We start from the raw sequence: 19,924 nt of genomic DNA on the forward strand, positions 1-19,924 counted from the left end.
CTGCTTTATATTTGCAGATTCACCCTTCTCACAATGGGTTCTGTTGTTTCTACAGAACCAAGCGACTCCATCTTTTGATCCAAGAATGTTATATGATCTAGACCTACCCCGTCAAATGAAATCATCTCCAAACAATGACTGGGCTCATGGATGATACGAGTCAGGACACAGAGTGACAATGAAACATAATTGGATGTTCCTTTGAACTATTTATGAAGACGGGAGCTTTTCCTACTAGAATGTAACTGGGAGCCATCTTCAACCTACAAGGGTCCTGACTAAGAATAGAATCAACAGAAAGTAGAGGCAAGAAATAGAAACAGGGGCCCTGGCCAGTGTGGCTCAATGGTTCAATTCCAGGACATGTAGTACCTGGGTTGCAGGTTCGATCCCGGGTCTTGGTCGAGAAGTGTGTGGGAGGCAATCAATAGATGTGTCTCTCTCATGTTGATGTTTCTATCTCTCTCTCTCCCCCTTCCTCCTTTCCACTCTCTCTAAAAATCAATGGAAAAAATATCCTTGGGTGAGGATTAACCAAAAAACAGCAACAATACAGAAATAGAGAAATGGGCAGGGAGGGAAACTTTGATTATATAATGTGTCCTGCATCTAGTCTACTTGAAACCAAACCTATTAAAATTGTCAAAAAATCCTCATTTTATTTAAACCAGCTTGAATATGACTTTCTGTTCCTGGTAATCAAAAGAATTCTAACCAAAGCAAAGAGTAAATGGCAATTGATATTTACTAAAAATATTAACTTAAAATCTGTTTTCAAAAGCCAGCCATTTATTTATAAACCTTTCTATCAATAGTAAATATTCCATTAAAAAAGGTAGTTATTCATTTATTGTTGTATTCAAATCACAAGCGTCATTAAGTAATTCAAGGTTATCAATACCAAGATACCTAATGAGAAAAATAATATGAGAGAAGAAAAGTACCAAAGATTAAAACAGGAAAACTGAAATTAAATATTAAACTTAAGGAAGGACATTAAATTAATTACATTATAATAAAATTAACACATATTTCTGGATCAAAAGATTCCATTGAAGTTAAAACAAAGGTATAACCTCCAAAAAAAAAAAAAAAACAAACAAAGAGAACAGGGGGGAGACAACAATGGGGAAAAATTTCAATTCATTTCTTTAGTCCAAAAGCAGATGAAGAAGGGATGATGACTGATAAATCAACAGAAGAAGCTAGAATCTACTTTTCGCATGGAAAAGAAGAAAGCCAAGAAAGGATCCCAGACTAGGCCACATTATCCTGAACTGTAGGTATAACAAATGTGAGATCTGAGGCTAGAAAAATTCTAAAGTCAAAGTCAAAAGTGTTCACAGTCAGCAACCAAGACCTTTGAAAAAAGCCTACCAAAACATACGAAAGAGAACAAAACGTAAGAAAGAAAGACCACAAAGAAAACATTAATATTTCAGGGAATAAATGACAATGTTTAAAATTTCTATCTGTATTTAAATGTAGGGAATCTATAACATAGAAAGAGAAACAGGTTGTTATATATATATATAAAAGGAACAATCTAAAACAAGTCAAGTTCTTGGCTACTAAAAATATGATTGCTAAAATGTATAAGAAAAGACAAGAGGCATGAAATTTCATTCTAAGCAGTCTAAAATTTCATCAGTGAGAGTACCAGAAACAGGGAATAGAGAAAGTCAGGGTACCAAACTATCAAACAAATAAAAGCATTTCCCAGAGCTGTTCTCACATGGCAATTCCATTGGCTCTGCCATTTTTTGCATCAGATTTGACATCAGGTTTTCTTCCCTCATGGGGAAAGTAAAGACCATAGCAATTCTAGGTCTCACATCCACACATCCCTCTGTACAGGAGAAAGAGCTTATCTTCTGCCAACCACCCATCATCCTAGACTTCATTCTATGTGGTACAATACAGGTTAACAAAACCATCCCTGATCCAATCACTACGCCCCGGAGAATGCAATATTGTGTCTGGCTTTCACTTGGATTAATGCCGTCTCTGAACTAACATTAAGGGAAAAAGGTCAGGGATATGCTGCTACTCAATAGGAAGATGCGGAAGAGATGCAGGGGAAGCAACCTTCAATGCCCAATACGTTTTTGTGACATTTCAGTACACCAAGCAGACACAATCATAAAAGTTAACAGAGAAAAAAACACACAAGTCAGCTAAAAAGGAACAAAAATCACATCAGCATCAAACTTCTCATCAGCAAAATGGTAGAGTACCATGAAGCAATGCTTTCAGTGATTTGCGGAAGAATGACTTTCAATTTAAAATTTTTAAATCAACCAATGTATCGATCAAATGTGAGGACAGCATAGGAATATTTTCAAAATGTAAGGATTTGAAAGTACCTTCTCTAAGGAAGTTTCTTAAAGATGGACTCCATTTAAGTAAGAGAATAAACCAAGAAAGAGAAAGATAGCAGATCCAGTAAGAAGTGGCTCTAAACCAGTGGAGAAAGAAATAATATATTGATCCTTAAATATATTCTCTATAAGAGATAGGTTTATAGATATCTTTCAGTAACTACGACATCGCTTATGTAACTTAAAAATTTACAAAGAATTTTAAAAATACTACATTTTCAGAAAATAATACAGGTTATCTATATGCCAAATTACTCCAGATGAGAACTAAAGTGACATTTTAATATTAAAGAAATTCTAAAGACTATGTGAAAATCAGGTATTCTGCAAACAGCTTGGAATATCTATAATAATAAAAGTGTAATATGCTAATTAGACTGGACATCCTTCCGTAAGAAGCCAGGCCTGCGAGGGAAGCCTGGGTCCCGGATGCATGCCTACAGCCGGAGGGAAGCCCAGGTCCTGGATGCCAGAGGGAAGCCAGTGCCGGCAGCCAGGGGAAGGAAGACCTACTCTTGCACGAAGTTCGTGCATTGGGCCTCGTGTGTGTGTGCGTGTGTGTGTGTGTGTGTGTGTGTGTGTGTGTGGGTATACACACACATATATTTATATATATATGTCATAATCATCTGAGGCATGAGATATAAAGGCTTATTATAGTTCTAATAGTTTTCATGACTTCTACAAAACTTAGGAAAATGTTAACTCTGTAAATTAGTCCAAATCTTTCCTATTTCTTTTCAGTTAGCTCTAATATTTGGGGAAAAAAGAACTACAAAAACAAAAATGACTTACATGTGAAAATCACAAAATTACAATCTGTTATAAATACATGTTTAAATTAAAGGGAATCTAAATGCTTTTAATGCTCCATTAATATTTAAAAGATTTAAAAAAGCAGTTCCATATTTTTCTTACAAGTGAAGACTAACTTGACAAATTACAGGTCTTCTAGATTCATTTTTTCCATAATTATTTAATTACTCATTAGAATATGTAAGACCTCTACTAGAATCTTTGTACCAGTGGCTCATAAATGGATATGACTATTAAAGTCTGGTTATACAATCTCTTACATAAAAACAATATATTTCTGATATCGATGTCCTTAAACTATCCCAAAGTAAAATTAATATTTCTACACAGAAAAAGAAGAAACTATTTGGTCCCAGACAACTTGATAACATCTCTTTCAACTATAGTTATAATTATCATGTACAAACTTTCAAAGCAGAAGTTGTCAAGATTTAACATTAGCATTAATATATGTCATAACTGATGGTTATAAAAGATAATGGGAAAGCATCCATTTCTCCAAAGATAGCATGGGTAGAAAGATAAATTTCTCCTTAATTATTACTAATCTGACCATTTTTAATTAAATTGATTAGTAATTTATTATCTTTCCCTTTCTTAGAAGGCTGTTATTATCACAGAGCTTCTCCAAAGTTATCAGTTATCAGTGATTTTTAAGCAATCCAATTACTTCTTGTGTGAACCCCACCAATTTGTAATACTGGCTTATGCTGTAACTTAATATTCAATTTCTTTATATGCTGAGAAAGAAATTTTGAAAATGCAAAATTTGCACTCAGCATCTCATACTGTCAAGATCCTAGTTGCCCTTATGGGGAGAAGACTATTAAAAGTGGAACTCTTATGTTTTCCCTCTTGTTTGATAATCAAAATAGTGTTCATTAGCATGTATCTTCCCTAAAGGAAGAAACCAGGTCCCTTTGATTTCCTTTTAAAAGTATCTACTTCTTATGCTACCCAGAACTAAACAGTAAATTATGAAATTATTCTAAGTGTTTCCCCTATCAGTTTCTTTTTTAAGGAATAAATGAAAATGATATGATATACAAAATAAATACTTTAGTCAAGCAAACTTTAAAGGAATTTAAATACTTTATATATTTTTAATCAAAATCCTTAATTGATATTAAGCTTTGATCAGCATCAAATTAAAAGTTTAGACTGAAGTAGTTATTTGGGACTAGCAAATTTACATGACATGGGTTCATGACTAACTTCTGAAAAGCTGAACTCTGAAGATTAAGAAAATGAAATGCAATATCCCTTTGTAGAAGAAGAGACAGAAATCTTTCTTCCTTTCCTTTGTAAAAAAAATAAAATAGCTAAGTCATCCAGGAAATATTGGTTTTAATTCTCTGTTTCATTCGATATGCTTATATGAATTGACTCTACTTGACCAGATAGAATTCATACTTAAGAAGAATACAGAACTGAATTCAAATACTTGACTATCGATGAGAATGAAAAGATAATCTCCATTAATTAACACTTACTGAATATAATGCCTACTAGATAAATAACCCTCCACCCCCACTTTCCCTCCTAAATTTTCTGTCTAGAGAAATTAACAATGAATATGCAACAGCTGCCAAACTCTTATATATAGGGACTTAATTATGCAATTCATACCTCTTCTACTAGGTTTAAACTAGGCTCAGTTTCTCACTTTCTGTAGGTCTAGTTATATTTCACCATATCAGAAAGGTCTTGCTTGGCCACTCACTGCTGTCACTCTCATCACCCTGACTCTTTCATTCCTCTTCATAGCACCCTTCACCACCAAGCATATTGTTCATTTGTTTGTTTGTTTGTTTATTGTCTGTCTCCTTCCAGAGGAAAGTAAGCTCCAGCAGAAGAGGATTTTATCTGATTTATGCAATGCCCCATTCCCCAGTTCCTAGAACTATATGTCAAGCACACAGTATGTATTTAAAAAGTATTTGTTACAAAAAAAAAAAAAAAAAAGTGAGTGAAAGGTAATCAGTTTCAAAATCCTAAGGAAAAAAATCTTAGCTAAATATCATCTGACAATCCTGGGTGCCAAACTATACCAAAAGTTTTATTTTTAAAAAATATTTAATAGAAAGGTATAGTAACAATTTTCTTTTCTACTCAAAAAGACAAAAAAAAAAACAAACCACACACACACAACCTTCCATAGAACAGTTGGGCTACTAGCAGTTACAAATTATTTATTACTAAATGAGTCAATAAATGTAATTTTGCAAATTATATATTAAATTCAGTAAATGTAATTGGTCACTCTGCATACCTTAACAAGTTTCAAAAGCTCATAGAGATCTTCAACCTCATCACCTTCACATTTGGTGTACACTCGTCCTGTATCCACACTCCTTCCTCTTATGGTTCTGCGATAGAGGGGAAGAGCCATGGCTTCTGCATACAAGTCAATGGCATGATGGCCCACTGTCTGATACATGTAGCTATCCAGTTCATCTGACCCCACTGTAACAAAGGGGAAATAATCAGTAAAACAGGGTGGAAAAAAAAAGTGGATTTGAAAGTCTATCTAGTTTTACTGCTTAGAGAACAGTTAACACATAACTTAAAAGTTTTCTATACTATATATCTCTGTATTCTGAAGTGAAATAAAATAAGTTGCACATTTTTCCTTAGTTGCATCCAATTAACATCAGCTATAGTAATCTCTACTGCTGATTATAAATACAATCCTATATAACAAATAGCTAATATGCTAATTAGACCAGATGGTGGAATGACCTTCTGGAACGACGACCTTCCAGAACAACCAGTGGATGGGGGGCAGAGCCACAGCCGAGGCAGCCGAGGCTGCGAAGTGCTACCCTTGCACGAATTTCATGCATAGGACCTCTAATTATATATAAATTTTTAAAACTTTGTAATTCTGTTATCAGAGAAAAAGTGTGGTCTTTCTTCGTTGCTAGTGGAAATAGTATTCTTGGGGTACTGATGGAATAAGCATTTCCAGAAGCCCCCCTGGGAGGATGAGATGTGGTAGAAAGGTTTATTTCCATGGAATTATATCCCTGGGTTTCAAAAGTCACACTTCCCTTAATCTGGTCCTGGAAAATGTGCAGCTGGGGATTCAGTAGGGCTAGAAGCAAAGCCAGTGTCCAGAGCTTCCATTCCATGTTGGAATTGGGTCTAGTATAGCAACGCACCAGTTGCAGTCCATTAGTCCATTGTGTGGGGTGCACATGGCTGTGGGCCATGCACGCCCCCTGCAACAAGAGAGCCAGGAGCCAAGAGTGCAAGAGAGCGAACTCCTTTGTTTAGGAGATTAAATATCTCAAACCTTCCAGCACTTGTAGTGGCCATGCCTACTCTACCCAATGACCTGTTCCTAAGTGTGACTGACAGACAAGTACCTTCCCTATTTCACCCAGACTTTACGGGGAGTAAGTCTATTCCCACCCTGTCCAGGCCCTTCCCTCAGTGATCTGAGGGGAACAGACTGGTGGCTTCCTGGGGAGTGTTAAACTGCAGGTTCCTGGCAATGCTGCAAAAATGACATATAATATTTGGCCTTCCCTTTGCTCCTTTCCTGTTATTAATAAGTAGGTTAAATTATAACAGTATCACAATGAATGTTTAAAAAGAAATCTATCCAATAAATTTTATTTAATTTAAAATTTTATTACATAAATGTTTTTTAAATTAATTCAAGGTTATTCACAAAGTCATTGAGTTATAGCAGAAAACCTTAATTAAACATCTACTTAGTTAATAAGCAACAAATATTTGTAAGAGAAAAACTTAGATGTTCTTGTTATGTTTTATATACAGCGTCTCAACAAACCATCTATAATAATAAAAGCATAATACACTAATTAGACCGGATGTCCTTCCAGACGACCTTCCAGACAAAGCCAGGGCTGTGAGGGAAGCCTGAGTCCTGGGTACCTGCCAGCAGCTGGAGGGAAGCCTGGGTCCCGGATGTCTGCTGGGGGCTGGAGGGAAGTCCGGGTCTCAGGTGCCAGAGGGAAGCCAGAGCCAGCAGCTGGGGGAAGGAAGGCCTACTCTGCACGAATTTCGTGCATCAGGCCTCAAGTCCTATATAATAAAAGCCTAATATGTTAAGTGTCCGACTGTTTGTTAGACTATTTGACCAGTCACTATGACGTGCTCTGACCACCAGGGGGCAGACGCTACCACCGGTAGGTTAGCTTGCTGCTGAGGTCCAGCTGATCGGGACTGGGCAAGACGGGTGGGACACGCCCTGGAGCCCTCCTGCAGTCCCTCTCCGGCCCTGATCATGCACCAATAGGGTCCCTCGGTCTGGCCTGTGCCCTCTTGCAATCCAAGACCCCTCGGAGGATGTCGGAGAGCCGATTTTGGCCCGATCCCCACAGGCCAGGTGAGGGACCCCACCGGTGCATGAATCCGTGCACTAGGCCTCTAATATAAATACACTAGTATATAAGTTCAATATTTTTAAAGCAGTTACAAAGGTGTATAGAAACATAACTCAAGCTAATTAAGTTAACATCACAGGTTGTAACAAGATTCCACAAACATCTACTAGTATATGGGTAAAATATTTAAAACAGCTGAGTCACATCAAAACAAACTTAGAAATATATTGCAATAGACTCTGTGATCTCATAATTTTACTTTCCGAAAAAAAAGAATTATGAATATACACAAAGGTTATTTACAAAGATATGTATCACAGCATCTATACTAATAAAAGGGTAATATGCTAATTAGACCAGGAGACCTTCTGGGAGACCTTCCGGACGTCCTTCTGGACAAAGCCATGGTGGTGGGGCCGAGGCAGTTAGGGGCGATCAAGCCAGGAGGGGAGGGCAGTTGGGGGCAAGCAGGTCGGTGGGGGGGGGCAGTTGGGGGCAAGCAGGCCAGTGGGGGGGGGGAGGCAGTTGGGGGCAAGCAGGCCAGCAGGGGGGGCAGTTGGGGGCAAGCAGGCCGGCAGGGGGGAGCAGTTGGGGGTGAGCAGGACAGTGGGGGGGCCAGTTGGGGGCGAGCAGGCCAGCAGGGAGAGGCAGTTGGGGGCAATCTGGCTGGCAGGGGAGGGCAGTTGGGGGCGAGTAGGCTGGTGGGGGGCAGTTGGGGGCAATCAGGCCGGCGGGGGGGGGGGCAGTTCGGGGCGAGCAGGCCAGCATGGGGGGGGGCAGTTGGGGGCGATCAGGCTGGCAAAGGGGGACAGTTGGGGCCAAGAAGGCCGGCAGGCAGAGTGGTTAGGGGTGATCAGGCAGGCAGGTGAGCAGTTAGGAGTCAGCAGTCCCGGGTTGTGAGGGGGATGTCCGACTGCCAGTTTAGGCCTGATGCCTGTCGGACATCCCCTGAGGGGTCCCAGATTGGAGAGGGTACAGGCCAGGCTGAGGGATACCACCACACCCCTATGCACAAATTTTGTGCACCGGGCCACTAGTCTATATATATAAAAGCCTAAGTGACGGGCCAACTGGCTGGTAGCTATGACAGGCACTGACCACCAGGGGGCAGACGCTCAATGTAGGAACGGAAACCACAGGCATGAAAACACAGAACAGGCTGATGAATCTCAGAGGGAAGGGGGGAGGAGGGAGGGCAGGAAGAGATTAACCAAAGATCTTATATGCATACTAGAAGCCCGGTGCAGTAGGCTCCCTCGGCCTGGCCTGAGGGGATCAGGCCGAAACCAGCCCAGTGAACAGATTTGTGCACCGGTGGGGTCCCTCTGCCTGGCCTGCAGGGATCGGGCCAAAACCAGCTCTCCAATATCCCCCGAGGAGTCCTGAATTGCGAATCTGTTCACCGGGCCTCTAGTTATTTATAACAGACTAGAGGCCTGATGCACAAAATTCGTGCAAGGGGCTTGGCCCTTGCAGCCCCGGCTGCCTCAGCCAGCCCTCACAGCCACGACCAACCCTCGCAGCCCCTTGCAGCCTCAGCTGGCCCTTGCAACCACGGTTTTGTCCAGAGGTCGTCTGGACGGTCGTTCTGCTGTTCAGTCTAATTAGCATATTAGCTCTTTATCATATAGGATTAAAAACTATCCTATATTCATGAAATACTATGCAGCCATTAATTGAATTTGAAGAGCTTTCTCTAAGGTATATTCTGCAGAACGGAAATATCATAGATATTAATAGGTATTGATAAAAAAGGATTCCCTGGTCAAATAAATTTTTTAAAAATGAAGCTAAACTCTGTTAAATAAGTGTCTTTGCTGCAATTCTTCCTAGGCTACTGTGTTTAAGTTGCTCCACTGAAGGGACAAAGTATGAACTATCTCTCCTCTCTTACAAATGTATCTATTCATAGAACACTTAGATTTCATATGGTACTTGTATTCCAAAGAGGATATCTAGAAAATGCTATGATAAAATAATACTTAATGACATAGAAGATATTCACAAGATGTTAAGTTAAAAAAAATTACAAAACAATTTGTTCGGCATACATGTTTGTGTGTGTTTGTGTGTGTGTGTGTGTGTGTGTGAGTGTGTGTGTGTGTGTGTGTGTGTGTGTGTATTTATGTCACGCAGGTCCAGGCATTCCACTGAATGTGAAAGTATCCCATCAAAAGGCATGAAAATAATATTGTAAGGAGTGGCCCCTTCAGTAATCAAAACTATCAACCATCTGCTATCACATTTTAGCTCACCAATCTTCTGAGCCCACACATTAGACTGGGACCCACACTCACAATATTATAAATCTGTCTACTCCCGGTCACATTAGGAATAAGAGATACAGCCAAAGTTACCTAAAAAATCTCCAGCCTACCTTCATCTCAAACTTACATTTTAAATGTATTAGTTTTAAAAAATACTGATACAGTCAAATTAATATATTTAAAGAACTTTGAGTTACTTAGCAAGAAACTGCCTAATGTTAGCACAATCATTAAAATATTTTACTGACACCAAAAACCTAGAAGACTATTTTCCTTTAAGGCTCCATTCAGTCCTAACCACACTGTAACTTTTATTAATGCAAGGTACATAGTAACAATGATATGAAATCAAGTAAAACCAAAAGGCTCCACTGTTGCCTAAAGCACCTCAATTAACATGCCACAGAAGTTCCTACTACAAATTTAAAGAGCTGGTTTTATGAATTCTATGACAACTTCAAATTCTTCCATTGATGAGGATAAATTCCTTTCCAGACAACCTATTAAAACCCAGTACTATGAATTCACTCTAACCAACTTTACATTGGAGTCATCTCCACCAGTCATTCTTCATTAAGGTTCCTTTTGCAACATGTTGGGGCGGAAAAGAAGTCAATCAATGAATAATAATTCAATAATCACCAACTTCCTGCTAACTTTAAATAAAGATTAGCTAAACCCTCTCCATCTCCAAACCCACAGTCATCTATTCTCTTCCACTACAATTACTATAGTTTCCAACTTTTACTTCATAATATTCCAATTTACTAATGAGTTTTTACTTCATAATATTACATTTACTAATGAATTTTTTCTAACATATTATAAATAAATGTCTTCATTCCACTGTGAACTATAAAGATGTACTTTGCTTGTAATCTTACCCACCCTGCCAGTGAACCATTAAAACATGGATTATATAGTAACTAGAGACCCGGTGCACAAAATCCATGCACTCAGGGGGAGAGGGGACCTGCAGCCCAGCCCGCACCCTCTTGCAGTCCGGGAGCCCTCGGGGGATGTCCGACTGTCTGACTGCAGGATCAGACCTAAACCGGCAGTCAAACATCCCTCTCACAATCCGGGATTGCTGGCTCCTAACCGCTTGCCTGCCTGCCTGCCTGATCGCCCCTAACCACCTCTGCCTGCTGGCCTGATGCCCCTAACTGCTCCCCTGCCTGCCAGATTGCCCCTAACCTAAGGTGACCAGATTTTAACATTGGTAAAGCGGGACACCACTGACCGGGGGGGGGGGGGGGGGGGTGGGGGGGGGTTCTTGATTAAAAATTTGGTCTATATGGAGCAACAAAAATTTTCATAGAACGCAAAAATAGTATTGTAATATATATTTTTAAATTTCAACATAAGTACAATTTACAAATATAATAAATAAAAAGTTATATATAGTATTATTTTATTCTTTGGCATATTTCTCATTTGAGTGAATTTTTTTTAGTAGATTGCTGTCATTGTTTAAAAGGTCATGAATTTGCCGTAACGTAAGTTGTAGGTGTCACTTTCAAGGCCGGTGCTAGACTTTTTGCTGCCACTATAAAATGTAAATAATACGAGTACTGTCTGCTAAATTCAAGAAAATTTATGTACTTATGAAATAAATAACTTACCTAAATTATCTGAATAACTGATTTGTAATGACATCACTTGTTTAACTAGCTTACTAGAACGCAGTACGATGTGTATCGTCTGAGAGACAGTTACAAAATGTTTTTGTCGTTGCCAATCCCAAAAAATGCCATTGTTCATTAAGTCCAAACAATGGTGGTTGAATTCTAACAACTGATCAACAATGAGAACTTTGATAAGCAGTTCTCGATAATCAGTTTTCAACAATTATTTGTTATTATTAAAGTTTAACATTATAAAATTAACAAAAATAATATAAAACTCATATCCTGGCTAAATAGCCACATGGCCGCCGAAAACCGTATATTCCCTTCCCGTTCTCCTGCCGTTCCCTAGCTTGTCGTGCATTCTTTCCAAAAATCGGGACTTTTTTAAAATGCCGCGGGACGCAGGACAAATTGTTAAAAATCGGGACTGTCCCGCCAAAAGCGGGACGTCTGGTCACCTTACCCTAACCGCCTCTGCCTGCCAGCCTGATCGCCCCTAACTGCCTCTGCCTGCCAGCCTGATCGCCCCCTAACTGTCCCCCTGCCGGCCTGGTTGCACCCTAACTGCCCCCCTGCTGGCCTGGTCGCCCCTAACCGCCTCTGCCTCGGCCCCCGCCACCATGGCTTTGTCCAGAAGGATGTCCAGTCTAATTAGCATATTACACTTTTATTGGTATAGACTAGAGGCCCAGTGCACAAATTCATGCATGGGTGGGGTCCCTCACCATTTTGCCCAGTCCCAATCAGGGCCGATTGGGGCCAGCCAGCTGGAGGAGGGACCGTGGGAGGTTGGCCGGTCGCAGGAGGTTGGCTGTGGGAGTGCACTGACCACCCAGCCAGCCAGGGGGGAGGGGGCGCAGGAGGTTGGCCGGCCACGGGAGGTTGGCTGTGGGAGCATGCGTCATAGCAACCAATCAACAGGTCGTTTGGTGAACAGTCATAATGGTCGCTTAGGCTTTTACTTAGATAGATTATGTCAAGTATGTATTATATGTTATACAAATATATGCTTTTTAAATACCAAGACCTCTCAAGATAGAAAGTTTTAAAAAACCCACATGCCTAACTAACCAATGATAAAGAAGTCTCTTTCCTTTTGGTAACAGAACATAGCCTTAAAAATAAATTCTGCTTCTTCTTTTATAATACAGAAGTTACTATACAGTTCCCACTCATCCTTAGTCAAGAGTTGTCTCTTTATTATTTAAAATACAGAAATAGGAGGTTTTCAAAACAGCTCACTTCTAAAAAGCTGTTATTATCCATCATCAGACCCCCAGTACAAAATCCTAGAGTATATGTTTACCCCAACCTTCTACAGAACTTGTTCTATTTCTTCCGGTAAAATATCTTTAATCTCCCTCTTCCCACTTCACTTTCAGCTTTACTTGGGTCTTAATCACAGAAGGAAAGAACATCTGACGAATAACTGCTGGCTATTCTACGGCTAATCCTAGTTAGTTTATTATTCATCTGTCCACCAATAAACTGAGTGAATGCCTACCAGATGCACAGAGCTGTCCCTAGTGCTGAGGAACAATGAAAGGAACATGGAAGATATGACCTTTCCTCTGAAGAAGCTTACAAGCAATCTATTTGGGGATAAAAAGCAAAGATAAAATAAACAGAAAATAGTAAAATGATATAAAATTAAAAATTCAATAGACTGACAACTTTGAAGAAGGAAGGAAGGATGGAAGGAAGAAATGAAGGAGGGAAGGATGGAAAGAAGGAAGAACTGATTGATTGATTTAGAGCTAGCTTCATATTCAACTACATTTACTGGATGCCTACTTCATGCCAGGAATAATGATTAGTGTTTTCATATATACTACTCATTTAATTCATCCTAAAATAACAGTAGAGCACAAGCATAGAGTCTTGAAAGAAGATGAGTAAAGTGAATGATAAAAATATTTTACTACAAGTATGAGGAAAATTATTAACAAACTTAGACAAGTGTTAATCTCTCTCTACGGCACTTTAGCAGTTAATATTTATAATATTATGGGTATAATACAAGAGTATAAAAATCTGAATATTTTCCTTTTTTTAAAGGTCTAATTGGTAAAAATAATTATAACCATGTGGTGATGGATGTAAACTAAACTTGTGGTAATCATTTCACAATATATACATATGCCAGATCATTATGCTGTTCACCTTAAACTACTACAATGTAATACATCAATTATATCCCAGTTAACAAAAGATATATTATTGAGGGTTGACTGTATCCCTCCCAAATTCTTATTTTGAAGTCCTAACATCCATTACCTCAAAATGTGACCTTATTTGGATATAGTGTCCTTTCGGATGTAATTAGTTAAGATGAGGTCATTAGGGTACACCCTTAATCCAAAATAACTGGTGCATTAAAAGAGGAAATTCAGGCACACATGGACACAGAGGAGGAAAATGTTCTAATTGAGAAAACGTCATTGTTGAGTAATTTGAAAAAAGTAGCTAAAATGAGGTCTGTGGATTATTGATGGATGTCCTTGTTACTACAGACAAAAAGTGAAAATGTATTACTTTATACGTCTATCAAGTCTCATACATTTAGCTTACATCTAAGGTAGCTAAATTAAATTTTTTATAATAAAATTCATACATTATCATCTATCAATACATGTCTTATTTCCCAAGCTCCTAGTGGCTCTATCTTATTTACCGGTATAGTCCCTGCAACACTTGGAAATGTGTTCTGGTAGAAAGACAGTGTGAAGTAAGAGGGTTCAAGGCTCAGTTCTGCAAGTTTGTCTAGCTCTTTTACCTCGGACAAAGTTATAAAACTGAGCCTCAGTATTCTGTTGAATAAAACGCTCTAGGAGTTGTTATGAGGATTAAAGAATATGTAGTTGAAAACACTTAGCATTGAACTTAGCATCTAATAGGTGCTAAAGATGTCCTAATTCTTTTTATGTTTTTGTAGACTGTATACAACAGACTATAATAAAGTTGGAGTTTCAGTCACTTAGAAAATTTCCAATAAAAGTATACACTGACCTTGGTTTTCAGGTGGTCTTAGATTTGCTAAAGCAACGATCTGATGCCCAGCAGCAATGCACTGCATCATATTGTAACAGCTGTCCTTCCCACCACTAAAACATAAAGAGATATATATAAGGTTACTGATCATTATTCAACATAGAATCATTAGGTATCAAATAGAACACATTATTTATTTCGCTCTTCAAAATTTGGGGGCCTACCTTAATGTAGAATGCAAAACACCACATGTAATTTCTGTACCATAAGCAAACTGTGAACGAATCTGAATGTCTAAAGTAGATATTCACAAGAGCTTATGAGATTATATGCCACTATAACAAAGACCATTCTAAACAAAATATGACAACTCTTTGGTTGCAAATAAAATGATTTAAGTTTACATTCCAGCCCTAGCTGGTTTGGCTCAGTGGATAGAGTGTTGGCCTGAGGACTGAAGGATCCCGGGTTCGATTCTGGTCAAGGGCACATGCCTGGGTTCCGGGCTTGGTCCCAAGTGTGAGGCATGCAGGAGGCAGCCAATCAATGATTCTCTCTCATCACTGACGTTTCTATCTTTCTCTCTCCCATCTCCAATCCTCTCTGAAATCAATAAAAAACATATTTAAATAAGTTTACATTCTAGCTAAATACTTATTACATATACTTTAGATGAAATTCTCTTCGAAAAAGTAGAAAAACATCTGTTCCACTGTAAGAAATCTAACAACTGGCCTCCATCACCAATTAAAGGATCAAATTAAAAATCTGAGATCTACCTGGCTGGCATGGCTCAGTGGTTGAATGTTAACCTGTGAACCAGGAGGTCACACTTTGATTCCCGGTCAGGGCACATGCCCGGATTGAGGACTCGATCCCCAGTGGAGAGCATGCAGGAGGCAGCCAATCAAGGATTCTCTCTCATCATTGATGTTTCTCTCTCTCTCTCAAATATGTTTTTTAAAAATCTAAGATCCACTCCAATGAGAAAGTATGACATACTTTGTGGGTTCAAATTCTGTAGAGATAGAAAGCGAAATGCCAAATTATACCAATAAATTTAAACATCAGTACTATCAGTACTTCAACTTTCTTTTTTTAAAAAAATATATTTTTTATTGATTTCAGAGAGGAAGGGAGAGGGAGAGATAGAAACATGAATGATGAGAGAGAATCATTGACAGGCTGCCTCCTGCAAGCCTCCCCACTGGGGATAGAGCCCACAACCCGGGTATGTGTCCTGACTGGGAATCGAACCGTAACCTTCTGGTTTGTCAACGCTCAACCACTGCTACGACAGACGGGCAGTACTTCAACTTTCAGCCATCACTATATGATGGCAGAATAAGGCTTGAGCACAAATCTAATTAACAGATAAAAAAGAGCTAAATCTGGTTCCAAATTTACCTAAGGTAGAGGCAAATCACTTAGTCAAGAGAAGTGGTACTTCATCTGTAACAAGGTCGAATGGCAAACTCTTTGCTATTTGGGTTTCCTACTGTACTGCTTCTCACCATACATGCTTCTTCCTTTCTGTTAACATTGCCTCTCTTCCCTTTTCTTGCTCCTCCTGTTTCCCTTCTTTCCAATTTTGGCTTAAGATCTGCAAATGTACCCCCAGGCAATGTTCAGACCTATTCATAGCCCAAAAAACTAAGAGACTTTTTATTCTACAAGCTGGACTTTTTGCCTTTTTAGTTCCCAACATTTGTCTTCCTCTACCATATTCTGATTAGTAACAACTATCATTCCAGAACTTCTCAAGGGGAGAGATTGTAAGGGACAAAAATGAAGTTACACATCACAATCCCTTTCCTCAGATTCTGATATTCCCATAAATGCGTATTCCACAACTTCCCCTACTGAGCTTCACCGCTCTATTTCCATAGGACAAAATGATGTAATTCTTTATATTATCTATATATGTAAAAGCCAACTATGTAAATTGTCCCCGCAGGAGTTTAACCAGGAGCCCGATAGCTCGCTATGACATGCACTGACCACCAGGGGGCAGCGTGGAACGAAGGAAGGCCCTAGCCAGCAGCCGGGGAAGGGAGACCCCAGCAGGCAGCCAGAAGGCCCCGATCGGCCCTGATCGCTGGCCAGGCCTAGGGACCCTACCCATGCACAAATTTCATGCACTGGGCCTCTAGTGAGGAATAGTTAAGATGAAAGGTTGTATCTCCACAATTCTAATTCCTTACAATATTAAAGATTAAAGGATATACATCTGCAATCAGAACTTAGCTTTATAATTTATTTTAAAATGCTAAGCTTTCAAATATGGTTTTTAAATAGTATTTCCTGACCAGCTGGTGTGGCCCAGAGGATTGAGCACTGCCCCATGCACCAAGAGGTTCAATTCCTGGTCAGGACACATGCCTGGGTTGCAGGTTCAATCTCCACTAGGGGGTGTGTAAAAGGCAGCTGATTGATGCTTCTCTCTCCCTGTCACCTCTCTATCTAAATCAATAAAAACATATAAAAAAATAGTATTTCCTAAATTGTGTTCTATGGAACACTACTATCCAACAAGTACTCTAAGGACAATGGTTTTCAAGGTCAAATAAGTTTGGGAAATACAGATCATCTTATCCCCTGAAAAGTCACAAAATACATTAGAATATGTTATGTAAGAAGTTCCACAGAAAAGATCCGAATTTTAGTTTCCAACTTTTGGATACTAAGCTACATTACTCAATGTATTTGTGTTCATATAATTTATTATAAAATTAGAGAATGACCTAGCTAATCCTCAAAGTGTCACTCAACTGTAAAATTCAATGATTCTATCTTTGGTGTATTAGGAAAATGATGTTCTTTATGGTCTAAGGCAGGGGTGGGGAATGTCCTGCTCTAGGGCCTGAGGGTCATATAAGGCCTGTGAAGCATTTGGTCTGGCCCTGCCAAGGCACTAGAGGTGAGTTAATTAAATGTTTGACAAAATATAGCACATTAATTTTTAAGTTGATAATTTTGTATGGCCCATGGATTATGTTATAAATATCTAAATGGCCCTTGGCAGAAAAAAGGTTCCCCTCCCCTGTCTAAAGGTATGTAAGGATCTTGATTTCACTTACTCTCTAAAACACATACATATCTCTCTCTCTCATTTTAGTGCACACACACACAGGATACATCGAAAATAGAGTAGATTCATTGTATTTAATTAACTCCATACATAACCAAGCATACTAGTATATGCACATAAATTATTATATGGATACTATATATGTATTCATACTTACATATATATATATATATATATATATATATGTATATATATATATATATATATATATATATATATATGTATGCATTCATACCTACAGTATGTCTCCTAGCATTTATACAGATCTTATAGTTTATCAAGAATTTTCCAACAATGCATTTTGTAATTTGTTTTATTATAAAAGTAATGTATGCACATTACAGAGTATTTAGTGTAATGGATTACACCAATCTTCTCTCCTTCCTCCCAGATTCCAGTCTTCAGTTGGTGTCTCTTTAATGGTTAAACTTCTGGCAAAGTGCATATAAATGTAAATTACTCATTTTCTGGACTACTTTTTATTCTTACCTATCTAGATCAAACGAAGACCACAATGGTCAAAGCTTAATCATTCACGTTAGAAAAGAAATACACTGAATAACAATACTTCTTGACACTAGTCTCCTAAAAGTGGTAATGAAATAAAAGAAACTGGAGAATTCGAGAAGGGGTGTTATGCCAAGACCTTAATAAGTCAGTAGCAACTACCTAGGGCATTGAACAATATTATGAAATTTTCAATGGGTTTACAAAGAAAATGCATGGCTGCAATGTAGATCAGACACTCTATAGAGATCCAAATCTCATCAAACAAAATTCAAGTAGACTAAACTCCCCCTTTTAATGTTGTTATTGTGTTCCCCTTTGCTTCAATCTTCAGATTGAGTATGAAACCATTTTAACTGGCCTGTCTTTGGTTGTTGTAGGTCTAAATATTATGGGTTACCATAAATCTCAAACTCCTTTTGGAATATGAAGTATTACCATAAGGTTATTCTAAAAGCAACCAATGTGTATCTGAAGCAACAGCAACCAGATCTAGGGTATGGGGGATGGAAAAGAACTTATTATGAATATGCATAACCCATGGACACAAACAATAACGTGAAGTCCTGGGCTGGGGCGGGACTGGGTGGTGGAAATGGGGGATATCTGTAACACTGTTAACAACAATTAATTTATTAATTACTTTAAAAAACACTGGTACAATTCCATCTCTGTCCTTGAGCGCCAGGGTAAAACACATCCATGTCATAAGCAATCCAGACCCACACCTAGAGGACAGGTGAGGGAGAGGTGGGTTTATGTGAAGGGTCAGAGATACACACAGCCTCGGGTGGCAGGCTGGACCCAGAAGACCGGATGTAAAGACTGAAGGTTAACACAGAAGAGGAGGAAGAAAGCCGGAAGAAAAGGGCGGAGGTGGCTAAGCAGAGTCAAGCTGTGGCTCTCAAACTTCCCATCAATTACAACTTTTAGGAATCCGACCCTGGGCCGTGTCAGGCTAATTAAACCAGCGCTCTGGCCATGAGACCTAAGCATCAGTAGTTTCTACCGTTCCCAAGGTAAATCCAAGTTTGAGGGACATAAAACAAAGGGCGCGGCGAAAGGCGGAGAGGAGGGGCGCGAGCCCGAGGCCGCGGGACCCGCCGGGCTGGGCGCCAGCCCGAAGGCTCCGCCTCTTCCTGTGGCCAGAGGGGCCGTCTGCACCGCCGCGCGCTCCCCCACGGACAGCCTCTTCCACGGCCCCGGGCGGCGGCGGCGGCGGCACTTCACGCCCATCAACAGAAAGGGACTGCGGGCTGCCCGGGGAGGAAGAAGGTGGCACCAGCGCCACGTTACCTGATCAGAGCCGCGACCCTCATGCTGGTCGCAGTGCGCGTGCGTGCGGCGGGCGGGCCCGTGACGTCATCGCAGCCGCGCCCGGGTGGAAGCGCGGCGGGGCCTCAACCCAGGTGTTCACTCCGCTGCCTGTTCGCCTGTCCGCCTGTCCGCCTGTCCGCCTGTCCCTGCAGCTGCCGCGGGTTGCCTCACCAGGGAGCATAGGCCACATTGGCACCTTGTCCCTGGGGGAGGGACGTCCCGACCCAGGAAACGTGGGTTTAGGCACGGCCTGACCACCTAAGTGAGGGCACTGAAGTTGCCAGGAAAAGGGCAAAGTCCGGTAGCAGGGCCCAAGCACCGTGGCGCTGGATTTGTACAAAGTCACATGCTGCAAGTTGAAGCACTTGTGGATGTGCAAAGGAGAGGAAGTTTGCCTTTGCTTCCTCAGCCACCCCAAGAAATAACTGCACCCTTCAGTTTTTTGGTTTATATTTCCTCTGTTCTCCAAACGTAAATCTGTAACTAGCCCAGAGACCTCTAGGCTCCATGTGGTTTTGACCCTTTAGGAATGTAAAAGCTAGCTGAGAAGCCAGTTAAGGCTCAT

The 19,924-nt window shown here is 39.9% G+C and overlaps 1 protein-coding gene across 2 annotated transcripts in view; it reads right to left on the reverse strand.

Moving 5' to 3' along the window:
- The window catches only part of DPH6 (diphthamine biosynthesis 6), a 170,592-nt gene extending 151,150 nt beyond the window's left edge, over positions 1-19,442 (reverse strand). For both annotated transcript variants that reach the window (XM_079768245.1, XM_079768246.1), the window contains exons 1-3: positions 19,339-19,442; positions 14,463-14,557; positions 5,470-5,663 (exon numbers count right to left, since the gene is read on the reverse strand). In XM_079768245.1, the coding sequence (XP_079624371.1) occupies positions 5,470-5,663; positions 14,463-14,557; positions 19,339-19,361 (312 nt within the window). In that variant the 5' untranslated portion in view covers positions 19,362-19,442. The remainder of the gene's footprint in view (positions 1-5,469; positions 5,664-14,462; positions 14,558-19,338) is intronic.
- Positions 19,443-19,924: the final 482 nt, after the last annotated feature.

The sequence above is a fragment of the Cnephaeus nilssonii genome (assembly GCF_951640355.1).
Source record: "Cnephaeus nilssonii genome assembly, chromosome: 4".
NCBI lineage: Eukaryota > Metazoa > Chordata > Mammalia > Chiroptera > Vespertilionidae > Cnephaeus > Cnephaeus nilssonii.